Raw genomic sequence first — 14,988 nt, forward strand, 5'->3', positions numbered from 1 at the left:
TGTTGTTAATGAATGTTGTAAATTAATGTTGTTTTGTTGTTTATTTTGGCCTTTAATAAATATATTTAATTCAAAATTCTCATATTTGATCTCACACAAACACCTTGTATCTGCAAAATGGCAACTTTACAGGAGACAAAGCTTTCTTAACTTTCAATGGAAATGGTTTTCATTCCAGGTGATTATGGAGCATTTCTATTGGTCTATTGAACATGGAAAAGGAACAGCTGCCAGAAGCACATTCATGTCAAAAAGTGAAGGAATGAGAATGGACGGTTGAAATGCACGCTTGATGACAGTGAAGGTATATTCAGATGTTCAGAAGAGATTTTCTTTCTCATATAAAGTTTTCACCTTGCATAAACAGTGATTTCCTACAGCAGCACTCATATGTAATGAGTGGTGCCTATGTTCTTGGTTCCGGCAGAAAAGGGGACCCCACCAGAAGGAAACTTTTTAATGTGAATAAAGTAAAGATATTTTATTCCCATGTGATTTTGGACCATTTCTATGGGTCCCATCTTCATTAATGTTTTATGCAATATAAAAAGAAGCATGAACTATGTCAAAAAGTGAAAGCTGGCAACAATGATAAGATTCTCCTTATGCTCCTGGGCTCCCCCTACAGACAGGAAGTGTCATTTCTACCTTGATCGACTACTAAAGGACATGCTTTTCTGGATGAGCTGAGAGATACAGAACCGTCACTGAAAGTGAATGGAGCATATGGACTGGTGTGATATGGTAATATCACGGGATTTTACACAAATATGACAAATATGGTTACGCAACGTTACACTGTTCTTACATGTGTTGGCCTGCCTGCTTTGCCAGAGTTACATAGTGCAGTTAGCAGTGTGCCAAGCCCAGAGTACCAATGTCAGTGATGCTGTTCTCCCTCTTACAGGTCAATGGAACATCGGCATGATTTTGAAGCTATTCATTGAGGGTAAAAAAAGTTACATACCGTTGCTTCAAGTGCTATATCAAATGTGAGGCTCATGTGGAGATGGCCTTCTTGAGGTACTTGTCATGGTAAAAATAATTAGAAGCCATTTCAAAGTTCTAATTTGACAGCAACCTTATAGAAATCCACAAATTTACAAATAAATACACATAATACATAAGTGTAGACATACCTATTGAGGAGAATCAGGTCTACATTTTCTCCAGTAATCAAATATATATATTTTAAAACTTTATTTCTTACTTATTTATGCTTTGTCTCTTATGTCTCGGTGTATGTGAGAGGTGTGGTATTGTTTGTGTGGTGCTTCTGCTCTTCAAGGACAGGGCAGTATCGTGAGGGTGAGTGTCCTTGAGAAGGTTGTTGTGACTGAGATAAAAACTTGTTTACGTCCATCTTCAATCTGTTCTACCAGACCCAGTGGTGCAGAGGGTGGTAGTGCTAGTGGAACTGTGTGCTTCCATCACGGTGTAAATGGGTGTAAGGTGAGTTGGAGAAGATCATTTGGGAACTTTTAAGGCCCCTGGCTTTACTGAGAGGGATCGTTGCAGACATCGTTAAGGCATCCATGAGCGGCTCGCGTGCTGACTGAACTTAATCAGTGACTCTGTGTTCAGTCATGTTGGTGAACCAGCCCAAGCTTCTATTATAATGGCTTGGCTACATGTTTTTGATCTAAATTGCTTTCTTCTGTTTTTGCTTCGTGTTGCATATCAGGTGACAGAAATGATGAATGGCTGTGATTTCCAGGACTGATTCAACACTGTAAACCCCCTTTAGAAACTTCGACTGATTGACTTTACACATTCAAATGGAGCTCAGGTTCAAGTTCAGACTTCAGACATTTAGAGATTCCAAGTGTCCCGATCAGGACTAATGAAATTTCTATTGTTTGTACTGATCAAGCAAGAGAGACATTTGCATTTGGAGCTCCCCCTCCTCGCTGTATATTGCATATATTGCATAAAATTGCATTGCAATTTTAAACCCAGTTATTTACGACTGAAAAGTAGCTTTGATAGTCAGTCTCCTACATTAGAACACCTTAATTAAAACATAACTGTAAGTACATTACAAACTACATTACATTGAGGCATTGAAGGTAAGCTCCCTATTGTGGGCCATTGTATAAGGACATTTTGCTTGGCCTACCAGTCCCTTTGCAATCTTTGAGCTCACCAGTGCATTCTGTTTATCTAAACCCCTTAAAAAGGCTATGGGCCACCAATGTGTTATTACAAACCTCTATTACCAAAGAATAGCCCCTAGTGTAATACACCTTAGTCTGTAATAAGCCTTGGAGAGGGGTTAATGATAATCCACACAGCTGATTTTGGTAATCCCATGATTTGACAGATGTGTCCTATAGTGTTATTCTTGTTTTTCAGCTTCATGATAGCTTTCAGTGGCACAGTGGCTCTTGTCCCTAGGCTGAACAGTGGCAACTACAGGCTTTTTAAAGCATAGAATCAAACCTAGGTATGTCATGCCTGTACTAATGAAGCAATGGAACACACCTGAGTAGTCGTAACCACTGTTAAGACGAATGTGCCAAATATTATGGGGTCCTGAAATGAGGGGGCCTGTGAAAAAAAACAGTGGTGCTTATTTAACATGTGAAACAGAAATGTATGCTAATGCTCTTAAATACAGTCATGCCCGAAAGTATTCATACCCCTGGCAAAGTTTGACTTAAATTTACTTTTATTTAACCAGAAGTTATATTTTTGCCTTGAAACAACACAGGCATCTCCCAGGAGATAACACGATGATGTACAAGAGGCATCATTGTGGGTAAAAGTATTTCTCAGCTTTTATACACATTTGAACAAAAAGTGGCATGTCCAAAATTATTCATACCCTTTGAAAACTGTCACAGTATATGGGAAAATCCAAAGTTCTATACCATTCCAAATAGTCCAAGCTGTTTTAAAGCATCCTAATTACCCTGATTCATTGGGAACAGCTGTTTTAATCAACTCAACAGGAGAAAAACAGCAGCTCTCTGCAGTTGGTTTGTGGACAGTCATGGCTAAGACAAAGGAGCTCACTAAGGACCTGCGGCTGTGCATTGTGGCCGCTCACAAGTCAGGAAAGGGCTATAAAGCCATATCAAAATGTTTTCAAGTTCCAGTGGCTACAGTGCAAAGTATTATTAAAAAATACAAGAAGTTCCGCACTGTGGAAAATCTCAGAAGATGTGGTCGGAAGCCAAAAGTGACACCTGTGCTGGCCAGGAGAATAGTGAGAGAGGTGAAGAAAAATCCAAGGATCACCACCAAGGCCATCCTGGTGAATCTGGACTCTGCTGGTGGCGACATCTCAAGGCAGACAGTTCAACGGACACTGCACACTGCTGGGTTCCACGGACGCAGGCCAAGGAGGACACCACTTCTCCAGAAAAGGCACACAAAAGCCCGCTTGACCTTTGCAAATGCTCATCTGGACAAAGAAGAAGACTTCTGGTGTTCTGTTTTATGGTCAGATGAAACAAAAATTTTATTGTTTGGCCACAATGATGTGTGCACCATTTGGGGTAAAAAAGGAGAAGCCTTCAACCCTAAGAACACCATCCCCACTGTCAAACATGGTGGTGGGAACCTAATGTTTTGGGGGTGTTTTTCAGCCAATGGACCAGGGAACTTGATCGCAGTAAATGGCACCATGAAAAAAGAGCAATACATCAAGATTCTCAACAACAACATCAGGCAGTCTGCAGAGAAACTTGGCCTTGGGAACCGGTGGACATTTCAGCACGACAACGACCCAAAACACACAGCCAAAGTGGTGAAGAAATGGTTAGCAGACAAAAACATTAATGTTTTGCAGTGGCCCAGCCAGAGTCCTGACTTGAATCCAATTGAGAATCTGTGGAGGGAGCTAAAGATCAGGGTGATGGCAAGGAGACCCTCGAACCTCAAAGAGTTGGAGCTCATCACTAAAGATGAATGGGCAAAAATACCAGTGAAGACATGCAAAAAGCTGGTCAGCAATTACAGGAAGCGTTTGATTGCTGTAATAGCCAATAAAGGCTTTTCTATTAATTATTGAGAAGGGTATGAATAATTTTGGACATGCCACTTTTTGTTCAAATGTGTATAAAAGCTGAGAAATATTTTTTCCCACAATGATGCCTCTTGTACATCATCGTGTTATCTCCTGGGAGATGCCTGTGTCATTTCCAGGCAAAAATATAATTTCTGGTTAAATAAAAGTAAATTTAAGTCAAACTTTGACAGGGGTATGAATACTTTCGGGCATGACTGTATATGTGTGTGTGTATGTATACATTACATGTGTAATTATTGAGTAAACAAACAGGATAGCCAACAGGATAATCTGGCCAATAGGAAAGGCCCCAGTGTACGAATGACACAGTGGGGTGTACAGGAAGTGTATTTATTGCTGCAGTGATGCAGAGGCTAAACCTCCAATCCATTACCATGTCGCAGTTTATCACTCCTAATGGACTTGCAACCTCTACATTTCTGCCAGGCGCAGTCGCTGCATGTGTGGATGGGACAGTCCACTAAGACGTGCTGAGAAATGATATAAATGAATTCAAAAAGCATAAACCTCTAAACCGATTCCAACTGTAGTTTTTTGCTTGAGTTTATACACTTTATACTGGCTGTCATGGCCTTTTAGTGAGCAGGATTGAACAATGCTGTATTCATACCTCGGTGGAGTGGCCGTAGGTGTGTTTCATAGCCTAAATCAATAGCTTTTATAGCATCGTGGAGTGCAGGCAGTGGTCAATAGCTGCAAGAGAATAGACACGAACGCAGCTGAAATGCTGGAACAAAGGCATGAAAGCAGCCCTGCGCTTACGCTCACAACTCCAGTGAAAGACTGACATTAACCGTCGTCACCTCACATCGAATTAGGAGGATATGGGTGAGAGGGAGAGCATATTGAACTGAAGAAAAATGAGTGTGCCTGTATGAGCATGTGTATTTGCGTGAGTCCATGTGTGTATGTGTCCCAATGGTGTGCACAAGTGTTTGTGTTCACACATATGTGTGTATGTGCAAACAGTATGTGTGTGTTCCTGAGTGTGTCCATATGTCTCTATCTATCTATATATATATATATATATATATATATATATATATATATATATATATATATATATATATATATATATATATATATATGTGAGCATGTAAGTGTGTATACACGCATACACATACTGGGGCCCAGTCCAGGAGGGATTCCTGCCTTGATCTCAATGATTCTGTGTTGGCATCCAGACCCACTGTGACCAGAAAGAAGCAGAAAGGAAGATGATTGACTATTTGTTCATCAAGAGAAATCATTTCTGATACAATCGGTTACACACTCCTCCTGATCCTGATGTTTTACCAAAATATGCAAATGTTTAAATACAGTGATTTTAACCATGACTGTTGTCCCAAACCGGCTTCACAAAGATCCGGGTCTGAGCCTTTAGTCAGTTAGTCCAATGTCAACAGTGGCAAGGAAGATCTCCCTCAGCACGAGAGGAAAAAAGCTCGACTCGAAGGGGGACCCGTCCTCCTCTGGTCGACACCAGATGCAGAGGTAATTAATGGAAATATGGTAATGAAAAATAAAGATGTAAAAAAGAGCCCCATAGCGCTAGCCTAGACTACTCTTTAACTCTGCTAATAATTTAATATGTTATTATATTTAATATAATATTTTGAAATATGGCAATATTGTTATGTTGGCTCACTGTAGATATGTCCCTTCATAGTTAATATTATAGTATATGTTATATAAATATTACACAGAAATGCCAAGATTTAACCTCTGAAAACCAGAGACTGCTGTTAGACGTCAGGAAGAAAGAGAATTACATCAATGATTGCCATGTTAGCATCATTATACAAAGCACTCAATCTAATCAGTAGTATTGACGCTTTAGTAAGAGTCTATGCAGGGATCAGTATCATCAGGGGGATGAGTGGAGCGTGCCGGTGAGATCTCCTGGCTTGGCTGAAGGGGGGGAATAGCAATGGCACATGCAGGAGGCTTCATGGTGGTGGAGTCAGTCTGGAGAGCAGGCAACTGCAGCAGGGACACCTGGTCAATGTCAAGCCTACACCAGCATCAATCCAGCCAGGAGGATGGTTCAGCTTAGCTGAAAGATGGACACAGATAGTGAGATTTTGTTTGAGGGTATTGGACACAGTATATAAGGTAGAAGAGTGCATAGAGTGCAGACAGTGACTCGGGCAGGCCTCGCTTTAACAGCCTAGCTAAAAAGGGAGTGTCTGAAGAAAGCACAGACATGAGGATTCCCTTAGACACCACCACCATCTAAGTGTAATATCTTCGCCCCCTGTGTATCATGTATGTATGTACGTATGATCTGGGTATGTGTCTATATATGAGCGTCTACATCCATGTGAGTCTATAAAGGCCCATATATGTGTGTGTAAAGACCCCACACAGTGAACTGGCTTAATGGAACTGGAGGGAAAGTTGTGGTCCATTGAGCTCGCGCTGGGACGTGATTTAATAGACAGCGACCCCTTTGCCTTCGTCTTGACCCCTTCTCCTTTACTGTCTTCATCGACGCTCTTCATATAATTAGACGTGAAGTGGGTCATTATACAGCAACCCCCCTCGCTCGTGTGCGTCATTGCGCGTCAGGGTGAGTGTCTCCCGGCACGCGGAGGGGAACCTCGCGCAGTTCTTTTTAAAGACTGGAAGGTTTTTGAGAAGCTAAGATCACACACAACACACACACACACGACCCTCACAGACAGAAGCTCAGAAGGACCACAGAAGCTCAGAACTCAGGCTGAAGTGGAGAACAGACCGTGACTGCGCGCACCCCTCCTCTCTCTCTCTCTCTCTCTCTCTCTCTCTCTCTCTCTCTCTCTCACTCACACACACGCACACACTCTCTGGAGAGTTTTGGCACACTTGGGGCTCCAGTTTAGCGCGAGACCTCAGCGGCATCACACGGCGGTGGAACTGAAGCGGACCCCGAGCAGAGAGTGATGATGATGAAGGTCAGTGCACGCGCTTGAATTCGACTGATTTACTCCTATACTCTACTCCTATAAACACAGGTTCTTCAAGGGGTTTAAGTAAAGTCAATGGTTCTCTTTAGAACCTTAACAATTCTCAATGCACTCGTATCTACGAGGTTTTTTTAATAAAGCCAACGGTTCTGTACAGAACTCTGAGTACAAAATTCAGAGCCATTGTTTCCATGCACTACTCTTTTTGTAAAGGCAATGGTTCTACACTGAACCGTAACAAATTTCAGTGCCATTGTATTATTGTGATACTCTTTAAAAACAGGGTTCTTCAAGGGTTCTTCAGAAAATGCAGTGCTTCTATATAGAACCACAACACATTCCCCATTTCAGTGTCATTGTATCCATACACAACTCTTCTAAAAAAGGGGGGGTTCTTCAGGGTTTTTGTTCTGTATAGAACCATGACAAATTTTAGTGGCACTGTACTCATGCGACTCAAACTGGGTTCTGTAAGGGTTCTTTAGTGAATTCAGTGTTTCTATACAGAACCATAACAAATTTCAGTGCCATTGCATTAATGCGCTACTTTTTAAAAACAGGGTTCTTTAATGGTTCTTCAGTAAATTCAGTGCTTCTATACAGAACCATAAGAAACTGAATTACCATTGTTTTTCATGCACTACTCTTTAATAACAGGGTTCTTCAAGGGTTCTTTAGTAAATGCAGCGCTTCTATATAGAATCACAACACATTTCAGTGTCATTGTATCCATACACAACTCTTCTAAAAAAAGGGGGGGTTCTTCAGGGTTTTTGTTCTGTATAGAACCATGACAAATTTTAGTGGCACTGTACTCATGCGACTCAAACTGGGCTCTTCAAGGGTTCTTCAGTGATTCTATATAGAACCATTTTAGTGTCATTGTATCCATACAACTCTTCTAAAAAAGAGGAGTTCTTCAGGGTTTTTTTTAGTAAAGTCAACAGTTCTGTATAGAACCATGACCAATTTTAGTGGCAGTGTACTCATGCGACTCAAACAGGGTTCTTTAATTGTTTTTCAGTAAATTCAGTGCTTCTTTATAGAACCATAACAAATTGAAATACCATTGTTTTCATGCACTGCTCTTTAAAGATTGGGTTCTTCAAAGGTTTTTTAGTAAATGCAGCGGTTCCACATTGAACCATAACAAATGTCAGTGTTATTGTGATCATGCGCTACTCTTTAATAACAGGGTTCTTCAAGGGTTCTTCAGTAAATTCACTGCTTCTATACAGAACCATAATAAACACACTCATTTCCATTTACTGTTCTTTAAAAAAGGGGTTCTTCAGTAAAGACAATGCTTCTATATTGAACCATAAGAATTGAATTGCCTCATGGGTTCTCCTGTATAGTTCCAGTTCTTTAAAGATGATCTCACATAGCAGCGAAAAGGGTTCCACTATTATTTCTAGTGCTGTACATTACCCTGTTTGTATCGTGTCGTTTGGAGCATGTTTCCAGACCTTCCTTCTCCCTCGTTATGTAATAGTTCGTGGTTTAAACTCAAAAAGAAAAACACGGAATCGACTCCGTTCAAACGAGTGAATCATTTCCACGGGAATCAACTACAGCCTGTCACCTCGGACCCCACCTGCCTGTCTTTGAGTTTACACAGTTTTGTCAGAGACTGCGCTGTCGGTTGTTCTCCAGGTCAGTTCAGGTGGAGCTCCTGAGTTTAAGGGCGCTCTGGAGAACATTAAAGAGCAGCGCAGGTAAACGGTACAGTCTATAACACTGGCTTGCCCTCCCCACCTTTCCCCCCCCTCTAGACGTCAGTGGCGCTGGTGAGCTCCAGGTGGGCGCTGCTTGTGCTGGTGCTGCCCGCGTGGCTCGCGCTCTCGGCGCGTGCGGACTGTGAGGTGGACTGCGCGCGCTGCTCTGGGCGCCTGTGGCTTCAGCAAACGCGGATCAGCTCCATAGTAAGTGCGCTGGCAAACGCATGCACACGCGCGCACATACACTCAACTCCCACACACACACATTGCACACAGGCACAAACACAAATGCACCGTGTACGTTGATTCCAACACCGCCCCCCCCCCCAACACACACACACATTGCACACAAGAGCGCTGCGTAAAAGTCGGTCACGCTCTGAGCCAGAGGTTGCGCGCGCTGCTAAGACAGCGTTAAGACTCCTGTCATTAACTGCGCTGCTGTAAACCTGTCCTGCGGTCACGATGCTCATATCTGAACATGCAGTGGACAGTTCAGTGGATGGAAACCTTCCGACCCCAGAAGCGCGCTCTGTGCACGCGCATTTCTCATAATAGAGACACTGACACACGTAAATCATTAATTACATCAACACAGTTACTGACTCAGTGGAGTAACCTGAAAGACAACAGTGTTGATACACACTCATTTTAGTTACATTATTATTATTATTATTATTATTATTATTATTTGTTGTGTTTTTTACTTCTTAAACACTTACAAAATAATTGATCATGTATGAATCATGAGTTATTCAGTGGATGAAGAGCTTGTAATGAAACATATGTTACTGAATTACATGAATCTGGATTAGTTGAGATCAGATTAGAGTGGTGTGAACTGATGATGTGTGCATTTAACGGAACTGAACACATGAATGTCTGATGTATTGATTAAGTGGTACTTTCTATTCAATGAATTCTGCCTCAATCCATGACCCAGTATTGATTAAATCTGAGAAAGAGAGACAGCTAGAAAGAGAGAGAGAGAGAGAGAGAGAGAGAGAGAGAGAGATGCAGAAGAGAAGAAAGAGCTATATATTAAAAAAGAGAAGAGAAAGGGGGTAGAAAGAATGTTACAGAGCAGAGAGAGAGAGAGAGAGAGAGAGAGAGAGAAGAGAGGAAAGAGAAAGATAGAGAGAGGGACAAAGAGAGGGAGAGGGGGAATGAGAGACAGACAGACAAAGAGAGGGAGAGGGGGAATGAGAGACAAAGAGAGGGAGACGGGGAATGAGACAGACAGATAGAGGAAAATAAGAGACAGACAGACAAAAAGAGAGAGAGGGGGAATGAGAGACAAAGAGAGGGAGACGGGGAATGAGACAGACAGATAGAGGAAAATAAGAGACAGACAAACAAAAAGAGGGAGAGGGGAATGAGAGACAGACAGATAGAGGGAAAAAAGAGACAGACAGACAGACAAAGAGAGGGAACGGGGGATTGAGAGACAGACAGATAGGGGAAATAAGAGACAGACAGACAAAGAGGGAAAGGGGGATTGAGAGACAGGCAGACAAAGAAAGGGAATGAGAGACAGACAGAGGGAAATAAGAGACAGACAGACAAAAAGAGGTAGAGGGGGAATGAGAGACAGACAGATAGAGGGAAATAAGAGACAGACAAAAAGAGGTAGAGGGGGAATGAGAGACAGACAGGCAAAGAAAGGGAGAGAGAGAATGAGAGACAGACAGATGGAGGGAAATAAGAGACAGACAGACAAAGAGAGGGAGAGGGGGAATGAGAGAGAGACAGACAAAGAGAGGGAGAGGGGGAATGAGAGACAGACAGATAGAGGGAAATAAGAGACAGATAGACAAAGAGAGGGAGAGGGGGAATGAGAGACAGACAGACAAAGAGAGGGAGAGGGGGAATGGGAGACAGACAGAAGGAAATAAGAGACAGACAGACAAAGAGAGGGAGAGGGGGAATGAGAGACAGACAGATAGAGGGAAATAAGAGACAGACAGACAAAGAGAGGGAGAGGGGGAATGAGAGACAGACAGACAAAGAGAGGGAGAGGGGGGATGAGAAACAGACAGGCAAAGAGAGGGAGAGGGGGAATGAGAGACAGACAGAAGGAAATAAGAGACAGACAGACAAAGAGAGGGAGAGGGGGAATGAGAGACAGACAGATAGAGGGAAATAAGAGACAGACAGACAAAGAGAGGGAAAGGGGGAATGAGAGACAGACAGACAAAGAGAGGGAGAGAGGGAATGAGAGACAGACAGATAGAGGGAAATAAGAGACAGACAAAGATAGGGAGAGATGGAATGAGAGACAGACAGACAAAGAGAGGGAGAGAGGGAATGAGAGACAGACAGATAGAGGGAAATATAAGACAGACAGACAAAGAGAGGGAGAGGGGGAATGAGAGACAGACAGACAGAGAAGGGGAATGAGAGACAGACAGACAGAGAAGGGGAATGAGAGACAGACAGATAGAGAAGGGGAATGAGAAAGAGGAACAGACAGACATAGGGGGAAGGGGGTGAGAGAGGGGTGAGAGAGTTTAAACAATGTTAAAGCAATGTTATATTTACCACTAGGACAGGCTTAAGAATTGAGAATTAGGAAACTGGTATTTTGTATAGTGTCTCTCACACACTTCTCTCTGAATACCCTGAATCCTGACTGTATAGGTGTGTGTGAGTGGGTGCTTGTTTTACGGCCTTTATGGAAACCTAATTACAGAAAAACATGAGCATTGAGACGCTGTGGGTCGCTACCTTTGTCTGGAGGAGAAATAGGTAAAATGGAGAGAGGCAGTGTAAATGTGAAATATTCGTGTAATCTGAGCTAACACACATTATAAAAACCCTGCCGAAGACGGCACTGCGAGCCTGCGTGTGCGTTACAGAATTCTATTCCAGATTTCCTGAAAATTGAGCGTCATGGCGCATTAGCACGCACATGATTGCCCACGAGCTTATCGCTGCCTCACGCCCGCACACACGTTCACTCTCTCAGTCATTTACGTCCACCACACTGCTGTGGATTGAAATGAGAGCAGTTGCTTGTTTCAAACGTTCCTCTTTGATGTTAATGGGGACTGGACAGAGGGCTGACATCTCCACCCACAGCATCAACACTGGTGTGTCTAATTACGCCGGAGTCTCTGGTGGCGCTGGGTGTATGTGTCTGACAGACTGTTCTTCTGTATGTTTCCGGCAGGCCTGTGTGTTGCAGTGCGAGGGCCGTCTAAACGTTGGCAGCTCTTGGGGCTTGTGTCGGGGTCTCCTGCAGGCCACCGAAAGCACTCCACCTGAGGCTGAGCGGGAAACGGCAGAAAACGGGCCCCAACAGCAGCACCAGGAGGAGAAAAAATACGGGGGCTTCATGAAGAGATACGGTGGCTTCATGAAGCGGTACGGGGGCTTTATGAAAAGATACGGGGGCTTCATGAGGAGGGCGGCGGAACTCTACGGCCTGGAGCCAGATGACGTGGACCGTGGGCGAGAAATTCTCTCCGGCAGTGACGTAGAGGTGCTGGCTAATCAGGTGGAAGACGACAGCGAAAGGGAGGAAACCGCATTGAGGGACTTTCTTAACGTGAGGGGAGGGGCTACAGGCTTAGAGGGCGTGGATAAGCGCTACGGCGGATTTATGAGGAGAGCTTTTGACTCCGAGGGTCAGAGGCCACTACAGAAGCGCTACGGGGGCTTCATGAGGCGAGTGGGCCGGCCAGAGTGGGGGGAGGAGAACAAACGCTACGGAGGATACCTCAAGCGCTCTCCACAGGAAGATGAGGAGGAGGAGGGCGACGAGGAGGAGGAGGAGTCGTTGGAGATAGAGAAGAGATATGGGGGCTTTATGGGATTTTAAATTCCTCGCAGACTTTGGTTAGCCATTAACTGTCGTGTTCCGTTCCATTCTGTCCTCCAACTCTTAGAAGCTACCCTGTGATCACAGCAGACGTAAAAACATGCTTACAGAGCTGACACCGCGTTTAGGACACTCCAATAAGGTCCTCGTACTACTAACTGATGTGAATGTGAACAAGACGCACTGAAAGAGGGTGTACAAAGGCTATGGTGGGCAATTTGTTTTTGACAGATGCAAGCCTGTGTAGCACAATTACACAGTAATAAGATAATAATGGTAATTTCTGTAATTATCTCTGCGCTGCCCGTGTCTTCATTAGCCCATTCATTCCTCTTTCCTCAGCCTCACCACACAGCCGAAGCCTTTCGTTTTATACGCATTTCGTTAAGAGACCGGACCAGCGACAGAATGAAGTACTGACTAAAGAGGGTAAAACACATTGTTTAATAGTCCACAGCAGAGTGACCCCCCGCCCACGCCTGTATTTCCCATAGTCCTGTTGTTCTGGTGTCAGTCTGAATTTTGTCATATGCTGTACAGCTTGAATAAACTGCTCGAAACTGCAACAGAATGCCTCTGTCTCCAATAAATATGTCAATGCACTGTTCCAGAGACACATCCTGTCTCCTCTCCGAGTGGTGCTGTCAGACCATTGTTAGGCAGCAATAGTGAGTGGCTTTGCTAGAGCCTATCAAGATGATGCCTGCCATCACGAAGCCTGGCCTAATCACTTGATCAATGTCTCGAGATGATGGTGGAAAGCTTTCGGGACTATAGTGAGATCGCTGCAGCTTAAGACTGTAGTCATAGACCTCGTGTGACACAAAGCCAAAGCCAAATATCACACACACACACACACACACACACACTCTCTCTCTCTCTCTCTCTCTCTCTGTCTCTCTCTCTCTCGCTTTCTCTCTTTCAATATCACACACACACATATTCAGATAGTCATGAGAGATCTACAGGCCTCTCAGGTTCTTTACGATACTTGCTTTAGGCAATTTATAAGTAAGACTAGAGTCGAAGCCATAAACGGTCTTATCTGAGTGTGTCTGCTGAATCACTTATGTTATAGCGTTACACAACATAACATCTAATATATGTTATATGCTATAATATAACATTCTAAAATCAAAGGTGTTTCAGCTTGATTTCTCTACAGTGGGCAAATCTTACCACCTTAAACTAAAGATGGCAACCTAAATGGTACCTCGCTTAAAACAGATTCTTGCTTTGAGCCACCCATTTCTGGACAAGCTGAGCTGATACAGAACCGTCACTGGAAGTGAAAGAAGCATGTAGACTGAGTTGGCAGAGTGATATTACAGGATTTTACATAAATATGACAGTTCTTGCGAGCAATGTCCTACCCCGCTTCACCAGAGTTACTCCAGTGCAGTTATAAGCATTTAAGGAAGTTAGGAAGCATTTAATAAGATGGATGAATGTGGCTTTTCACTATTAGAGTTGCTAAACTTTCCCCTCATCCATTTAAAAACAGCCAGTTTTTTGTAATGCCATACTATCCAACGACGTACATATATCAGCCCACAGCAATTCGGCCCTGCCCATTTACACTAAGGTCATAAAAGTGTTTCAGCAATTACGAATGCTTGTTTTTTTGAGCATGGTGCCAATCAAAACAAAGGTCACTTACATAAACTATATGGACAAAAGTATTGGGACACCTGCTCATTTATTGTTTCTTCCTAAATCAAGCGGATAAAAAAAAAAAAGAGTGTATCCTTGTTGTTGTTGGAGTAACTGTCTTTACTGTCTATGGAATGCTTTTCTACTAGATTCTGGAGCATTGCCATGAGGATTTGATTGCATTCAAGGACCACCGAATTTGAAGGGTCAGGATATTAGACGATCACCAGTACTTCTCTAAGAGGACTAGACAAGCTGTGTGTGTGTGTGGGTGCAACTTAAAGCATCTGAATGCACTCATTAGAAGGAGTGTCCACAAACATTTGGTCATAGAGTGCATGTCTTTAAAACCACAGGCCTTTAAGCTTGATGCATTTAAAGGGGTAAAGAGAGTGTGGGAATTAAAAGACGTGGACTTTGAACTTTTTTGAACTCATAACTGCATACTTCATGTCAGAGTGGGGACTTTAACTCAGGGTGCTTTCTGGATAATACACCCTAAGATTAATATTTAAATAATAATAGGCCTAGAGTTTATAGGAAGCTATTATTCACTCAGCTACTGCCTTGTCACTTAGCAGTATATATAAACAGCCGAGTCTAATATCCCCTTGGTTTCTGTGATGCAATGAGTGTCATGGTAGCAGTGGTATCAATTCACCTGCTACCTAGAGAGCAGGTGTGTGTCTCCTCTCTCTCTCTCTCTTTCTTTTTTTCTTTCTTTCTCTGTCTCTCACCCACACACACACAATAGAGTCTGTGGATTCTGGCGTCTGTATGTCCTCTGGCACTGTGGATAATTCCCTT

The 14,988-nt window shown here is 43.1% G+C and overlaps 1 protein-coding gene across 1 annotated transcript; it reads left to right on the top strand.

Annotated features, from left to right (window-relative positions):
• The first annotated feature begins 6,664 nt into the window (after window positions 1-6,664).
• penkb (proenkephalin b) lies at window positions 6,665-13,099 on the top strand. Its single transcript, XM_072686895.1, has 3 exons — window positions 6,665-6,972; window positions 8,760-8,909; window positions 11,878-13,099. Exons 1-3 carry the CDS (start codon window positions 6,961-6,963, stop codon window positions 12,526-12,528), a joined length of 813 nt encoding a protein of 270 aa, XP_072542996.1. The 5' UTR covers window positions 6,665-6,960; the 3' UTR covers window positions 12,529-13,099.
• The last annotated feature ends 1,889 nt before the right edge of the window (window positions 13,100-14,988 follow it).

Source organism: Salminus brasiliensis, chromosome 9 (assembly GCF_030463535.1).
Source record: "Salminus brasiliensis chromosome 9, fSalBra1.hap2, whole genome shotgun sequence".
In the NCBI taxonomy this organism is placed as follows: Eukaryota; Metazoa; Chordata; class Actinopteri; order Characiformes; family Bryconidae; genus Salminus; species Salminus brasiliensis.

Bases quoted from the DNA above. Each gene is read 5' to 3' on its own strand.
- penkb (XM_072686895.1), top strand. The intron at 8,910-11,877 runs GTAAGTGCGCTG...TGTTTCCGGCAG, and splicing joins AAACGCGGATCAGCTCCATA to GCCTGTGTGTTGCAGTGCGA.